General features: G+C 47.8%; 1 protein-coding gene across 2 annotated transcripts in view; it reads left to right on the top strand.

Annotated features, from left to right (window-relative positions):
* The window catches only part of col4a6 (collagen, type IV, alpha 6), a 103,299-nt gene extending 96,493 nt beyond the window's left edge, over positions 1–6,806 (top strand). For both annotated transcript variants that reach the window (XM_030083701.1, XM_030083695.1), the window contains 18 exons: positions 86–229; positions 350–472; positions 575–756; positions 837–900; positions 1,028–1,102; positions 1,222–1,329; positions 1,431–1,538; positions 1,629–1,700; positions 1,789–1,908; positions 1,996–2,112; positions 2,201–2,362; positions 2,451–2,549; positions 2,629–2,781; positions 2,871–2,987; positions 3,124–3,315; positions 3,741–3,912; positions 4,002–4,116; positions 4,214–6,806. In XM_030083701.1, coding sequence (XP_029939561.1) covers positions 86–229; positions 350–472; positions 575–756; positions 837–900; positions 1,028–1,102; positions 1,222–1,329; positions 1,431–1,538; positions 1,629–1,700; positions 1,789–1,908; positions 1,996–2,112; positions 2,201–2,362; positions 2,451–2,549; positions 2,629–2,781; positions 2,871–2,987; positions 3,124–3,315; positions 3,741–3,912; positions 4,002–4,116; positions 4,214–4,474 — 2,384 coding nt within the window. In that variant the 3' untranslated portion in view covers positions 4,475–6,806. The remainder of the gene's footprint in view (positions 1–85; positions 230–349; positions 473–574; positions 757–836; positions 901–1,027; positions 1,103–1,221; positions 1,330–1,430; positions 1,539–1,628; positions 1,701–1,788; positions 1,909–1,995; positions 2,113–2,200; positions 2,363–2,450; positions 2,550–2,628; positions 2,782–2,870; positions 2,988–3,123; positions 3,316–3,740; positions 3,913–4,001; positions 4,117–4,213) is intronic.

The following is a 6,806-nucleotide window of genomic DNA, read 5'->3' as shown; positions in this document are numbered from 1 at the left end:
GGCTGCAGCTGAGTTTGGCGTTGATATTACTACATTCTGTGTTGTTTCATGAGGACACTCTGACTCTGATCTCTTCACTGCTCAGGTGAAAGAGGTTTCCCGGGACTGATGGGCTTCCCTGGACTTCCTGGCCGGCCTGGTTCTCCAGGATTTCCTGGAGGAAAGGGACTGCCTGGGGGACCGGCAAGAGATGGATTTCCTGGAGCGCCTGGGTTCCCCGGACAGAAAGGTAGGAGTGACGGAGAAGATTTCAGTTCAAAATCAGAACTGCTGCTGTCGGTCACTAGTGTCAGGAAAAATGGCATAACGGCCTGTTTTACACGTAAAATCATGTCTTCTTACTTCTCAGGTGAAAGAGGTTTCCCTGGACCTCCGGGATTGCCTGCTATTCCTGGTCCAGCTGAGCGTGTGGACAAAGGAGAACCTGGAACCCCCGGGGCAAGTGGTCTACCCGGCTTCCCCGGGCCCAGAGGTGACGCAAATTCAATTTTATTTTGTTTTTTTGGTTTTTTTTGCCTTTTCTCTGCCAAGCTGCGAGCTCCTTTCATAATCCCCCTATCGTCTTACTTCTCAGGCGACAAAGGTCTGCCGGGTCTGCCTGGTCGTCAGGGTCTGCCTGGCCTTCCTGGTTTTGCTGAGCAGAGTAAAGGACAGCCCGGAGTTCCCGGGTTTCCCGGGCAGCCCGGACTTCCAGGTTTCCCCGGACCGAAGGGAGAAGCTGGAATCATGGGATTTCCTGGCTCATCTGGAGAAAGGGTAAAATCACACACACAAGCGTTAAAGTATGTAGCAGGGCTATTTGAAGAGTTAAACTAGATTCCCACTGGCCTTTTCAGGGTGATGAGGGCCTGCCTGGTTTCCCTGGAAACCCTGGAGAGGCTGGTCGGCCTGGTGGTCCAGGTGAGGGCCGTCGTCAGATCAAAACTCACCAAAACTTTTCTTCACAGCGTCTTTTATCTGTGATCTGCCGCTGTGTACACCTTGATTAAACCAACACAAGTGTTGACGAAGGATTTGTTGCCCACAGGTATACCCGGAGATAGCTTCGGTTATCCGGGAGGACCAGGAGCCAAAGGCCTGCCAGGAGTCTCAGGCATCCCAGGTATGACTCGGCTCTGGTTCCTTTCATCCTTGACTGCTAGAATAGTGGAGGGTCTTACTGGTTAAATAAGAAAGGTTTCCACGGTTATTCCTAACGTTGAAGCGACTGGTTGTCTTCAGGTGGTCGTGGAAATGACGGTGCCCCCGGTGACAGCGGCTTTTCAGGAAGTCCAGGTTTCCCCGGTCCCAAGGGGGGTCCTGGTGAAGCAGGGCGTCCTGGAATCAACGGTTGGAAACATATCTAATGGAAAACCAAGCGGTGTGAGCTGTTGCTGTATTCCTGAGAGAGCAACAGTCACACTGTCTGTTTTTATTGATTATCAACGCAGGAGCCCCTGGTTTCCCCGGGCCCAAGGGCCAGGCTGGATTCCCTGGTAGAAGTGGACCAGATGGGACCCCTGGTTTCCCTGGTGGTCCTGGGGGTCCTGGACCCAAAGGTGAGGAAGTGCTTCTCCTGCTCTTCAGATTCACTGAACCCTAGATCCTACAATGTGAGTCAAACACACTGACATCTGGTATTTTCTCAGGCTTGCCTGGACCTCCGGGTTTAGATGGACTGAACGGTCTCGGCGGACCTAAAGGCCTCCCTGGAACTCCAGGTGAGGACCTCAGTTTGATAGTGTCCCACCTTTAGAATAGACTTTCACACACACTACGCCTCAAGTTTAACCTTGTATTTGTGTCCAGGCGGAAGCGCTGGAGGTCGTCCCGGTGCTCCTGGTATTCCCGGTGCAAAAGGAGAGAGGGGCGTCTCCTACCCTGGAGTACCGGGCTTCCCAGGAGCAAAGGGGGAGAGAGGAGAACCAGGTGAGACAGACTTCAAGGAGAGGAAAAACAACTGTCTTTAAACTGGGACGGCATTTGAGTTGCTGCGTCGTCTTGTCTGTGCGTCAGGTGCTTCTGGACTCCAAGGGTTCCCCGGTCGGCCCGGACCTCCTGGTGACGTAATTGGATCATTCCTTTCTGGACCTATGGGAGACCCTGGTCTTCCTGGACTTGACGGCGAATACGGTAGAGAAAGTTGATCAAGTCCCCTTTTCTTCTCGTCTGCAGAACCTTCCATCGTTCTGTCCTGCTGATTCTCCCTTCTCCCTGCCAGGTTTCCAGGGTCCTCCAGGTCCTCCTGGCCCCCCTGGTCCAGGCACATTCCAAGGAGACAGAGGAGACCCTGGGCTTCCGGGTTTCCCAGGCTCTCCCGGCAGGAAAGGAGAACCAGGATTCTCCGGAGGTCCAGGACTGCCAGGCAGCCCCGGTTTCAAAGGTTTGTGAAGAAAGCGTCATGTTTGTTTGTTTTATAGTTCAGCCACATTTTGGTTTGTTAAACCATTTTATGCAATTTGCTTCTGCAGGACTGCGAGGTGAGACTGGTTTTAGCGGGGGTCCTGGACTGAAAGGATTCCCTGGAGATCCTGGCTTCTTCGGAGGAAAAGGACCAAAGGGGTTGCAAGGTAAAAGATCTCCAGCCTGTAAACCGGTGGAACCTCCGGTGGGTATATGCCTCACACGCCTCCCTCCGCCCCTCTGCAGGGCCCCCGGGCCGTAAGGGGATCCCCGGACTCACCTTACCCGTGCCGCCAAGAGATTTCGTGCGGCCCTTCGGAGACCTGGGTTACCCCGGTGAAACCGGACTCTCTGGTAGTCCAGGAGAGCCCGGCATTCCTGGTGGTTCTGGACGCCCGGGTAAGAAGTAAACCATGCAGGATCTGTTAAAATATGCACACTAGTCAGAAAACTGAGGGTCTGCGTGTGGTCTCTCGCTCCCGCTGCAGGTCCGAAGGGACGTCCTGGGGCTGTTGGCAAACTCGGCAGGACGGGGTCCGGCGGTACTCCCGGATCTCTTGGTGATCCTGGACCTCCTGGTTTCCCAGGGCCTGCTGGAGAACAAGGTGAGTGTATTGTTTGTCGATGACACTTCGGTCTGTTTAGGGTTGTGAAAACTTCTTGAAAATGGCTCTCAGGGTGGAAAAACAATGCATTTTCTCTGTTTAATGGCCAGTGTGCTCATTTCCTCTTCTTCTTCAGGTCTCCCCGGTACCGTCGGCCGCCCCGGCATTCCCGGCGGCGTGGGCCGCAGCTCCAGCATCGGCTACACTCTGGTGAAGCACAGCCAGAACTCGCAGGTCCCCATGTGTCCTCAGGGCATGGCCCAGCTGTGGGAGGGCTACAGCCTGCTGTACGTGGAGGGACAGGAGAAAGCTCACAACCAGGACCTCGGTACGAAACGCCAACGTGACGCCAGCCTCTGTCTCGCTGGTTTTTACAGATGTGATCAAGTCACTCAAAGAGAGATTTCTGTTAAATTATGTTGGAGTGTCCTCAATATTATACACTTACTTTTTATATTTGGGAATGTTTTTGCTCATTTTTCTTCAAAAAAGAAAATATAAAGCAAAGAGTTTATAATTGAGACACCAAATTATACTTTGAATTTTCTGGCCTTCATAAACTAATTTGAATATATAAGCAAAAATAGTATCTGGGAAGTAATAATACCATAACTCCCATTTAGCTATAAGGTTTTTAACCTGGAAAGAAACAAATGTATATGGACAGTTGGGTATTTTTTTTTTTTTTTTTTAATGCTATTCAACAACCCCAACATATTTCTGATTCTGCCGAATTTTCTATTCCCCCTTCAGGTCAGCCAGGCTCATGCCTCCCCAGGTTCAACACCATCCCCTTCCTCTACTGCTCCCCCAACGAGATCTGCTACTACGCCAGCCGCAACGACAAATCCTACTGGCTCTCCACCACCGCCCCCATTCCCATGATGCCTGTGGCCGAGGAGCAGATCCGACCGTACATCAGCAGGTACCGTGCAGCGGCGGGATGACTGCTGCGGACCGACGAAGCTTCTGGCGCGACTGAGCTTCTTGTTTTTTTTCCTTGGCCCGATCCAGGTGTTCGGTGTGTGAGGCCCCGTCTCAGGCTGTGGCCGTCCACAGTCAGGACCTGACCATCCCCACCTGCCCCCCCGGCTGGAGGAGTCTCTGGATAGGATACTCCTTCCTCATGGTGCGTTCTGTGTTACTTTAACAGGACATCTCACTGCAAATTGTTTTTCTCTATATCTAAAACAGACCTGTGCGTTTCCTTTTCCTCTCCACTGCAGCACACGGCGGCCGGCGCGGAGGGCGGCGGTCAGTCCCTGGTCTCTCCCGGCTCCTGCTTGGAGGACTTCCGTGCGACTCCATTCATCGAGTGCAACGGGGCCAAGGGCACGTGCCACTACTTCGCCAATAAGTACAGCTTCTGGCTGACCACCGTGGACCCCGCCCGGGAGTTCGTCTTCCCGCCGGTGCAGGAGACCCTGAAGGGAGGCCAGGAGCGCTCCAGAGTCAGCCGCTGCCAAGTCTGCAGCAAGATCTTGTAGTAGGTGGAGGTAAAGGGAGAAAGCGAAGGGCGACATCAGGAGGCGAATCTCCATCTCACACTTTTGGGAATAAAGTGAGAGAGGCAATGATGATGGAAAGAACAAAAAAAAAGAACACGTGACTGAGAATAAGCTCCTCTCCTGCTTCGCTGATGGTTTCACAGTTAAGTCGACCGTCATCGTCATCGTTTTTTTTTTTTTTTTTAAATGTCCCATTTTACAAATGAATGGCTTAATAAAGGAAACTGAAGCTGCAGGGGGGAGTGGAGAGAGAAGGGCTCCAGTGTGATTGCTCTTCTTTAGGTTATCACTGACAATGGTGCTATTGTTTATGTTTGTGTGTTTTGTGTCTGTTTCTCTCGTCACGTTTTTCGGAGAGTCACTCTCGGCTACCTCGGAGGGTGCCGGCTCCGTCGGCGAATCACGGCGCCGCTAAAGCCACGAGGGCTTTGAACATGTGTTTCGGGCGAATCAGTTCAGGAGTTGCAAGAATTCTAAGGTCTCACAGCAGCGGTGGTTTGTGTTCTAATCTGAACTGGTTTAACTGAAGAAAACATTTAACAACACAGATTCTGCTTTTAATTCTCATTTTCAGTGAAATGGCCGCCGATTTCTGTAACAGCTAATGTTAAAAGCTGTCACCATTGGCTGCCCCGTTTTTAACCACACTTGTGATTTTTGCATGGAGAATCACAGTAACAAAATGCATTTTCATGCATTTACCTCAAGGAAACGGGAACATCTATGATCCTCATGTACTAAATCTTTTAACATAAAATACACCCTTGTGACTTTATGTACACTGGTTGGAAACGATCGGGTTTACTTCAGCCACAGTTAGCTTACATTTTCATCTGTTAGGCTTGAAACAGACTTAGAAAGGACTCGCTACACCACTTAGTGGTAGAAAGTGGTATTACAAGAACGAAGCAGCTGGGGCTACTAAGTTAACCTCGAAACATCATGGTTACACTTTCTTTGCATGACTGTTGGTTATGTTTATCGTCAAACAAAGTCAAGAATAATGTAATGCACCGTTTACACGATTTACTAACTTGAGATCAGCAGATTTGTAGACAATAGAGCATTTAGAAAAGACAACATTTTCATGTGTTAGATTTTTCCATCAACACCGAATTCTAATGCAAACACACGTATCTAACAAAAAAAAAAAGACAAAAAGTTTGCTTTTCTGCATTTTTCACAATTTATATTATTCAAGGAATTAAGCATGCTTGTGAAAAAGCATGAAGTGTGTCTCTCGCTAGCATGCAAACATCCAAGTGTGGTGTTCTTATGTTTTCTCTGTCCTCTCCACATTTCACAATGTGACTCTTTGGTGCTACAAATTAAACACAGCTCACTTGAAAGGCAACAGATATACTAATTCTTCACAAACTGCATGAAGTTATAGCTAAAAACAGCACTTCTTTTTCTTGGAAAAAAATATCTGACAGAATCTCTGTAACAGCTGTACATGAGTTAATGGCTGATATTGCACTGATGTGAACTCATATGGGTTAGAACAAAAAACATCTCTAATAAAGGGGCCGATTTCTCCAACATGCTCACAGAGTTTCATGAATTGTGACCAAACTTTACCAAACTGTATTACTTTTTTTTTTTTTTTTTTTGTAAATCGCCCTTGTAAACCCTTCATTCACACCAAATTTGCATCGGAAAATGAAACACACACTCACTCTCTGATTGTTAATTGTTGCTGTACATAGTGCTTCCTATATTTTTCAGTAAAATACATTACAGCGAAAGTCTATAATGCTGTTAGCTCCTGCTGTTATTTTGAGATTTCTGTTCTTCTGAGTTTTTTTCACTGTCCTTGGATGAGAATAGTGGGAAAATGTACATTATTTCAGCCATATATGTGTTGATGAATTCTGATTTGCAAAATTGTGCAAAGATAAGATCAGAATTGGTCATTTTTTTACATCAAGTTTGGTTTGGTACTGAGTAAAAATGGTCTTAAATTCATCCTTGGACAGTGAAAGCTACTGCATGACTTGTAACCACTATGACTGATGTCTAGCACGTCTCTCTGCTGCCCTTTATTACTATGTCACATTTAACTTCTTCTGTTTGTTGCATTGTCTATATTTGTTGTTTTGTAATCTAGATTGTTAATATTTTACTGAAATCACGATACTACCCCTTGGTTTTATTTACTGAGTTCGGAGGGAATGGGAAGATAATGATGTGTACAATAAATTTTATTGAAAAAAAAAACAAAGCCTTTAGGATGTTTTTATATGGAAAATATACTCAACGCTGATGATTTAACAGACGTAACGGTATCTTTCCATCGTTTTTATGCTTT

The sequence above is a fragment of the Salarias fasciatus genome, chromosome 3 (assembly GCF_902148845.1).
Source record: "Salarias fasciatus chromosome 3, fSalaFa1.1, whole genome shotgun sequence".
Taxonomy (NCBI): domain Eukaryota; kingdom Metazoa; phylum Chordata; class Actinopteri; order Blenniiformes; family Blenniidae; genus Salarias; species Salarias fasciatus.
Note: the sequence above shows the minus strand (reverse complement) of the source record. Positions and strands in the feature narration are given on the sequence as shown.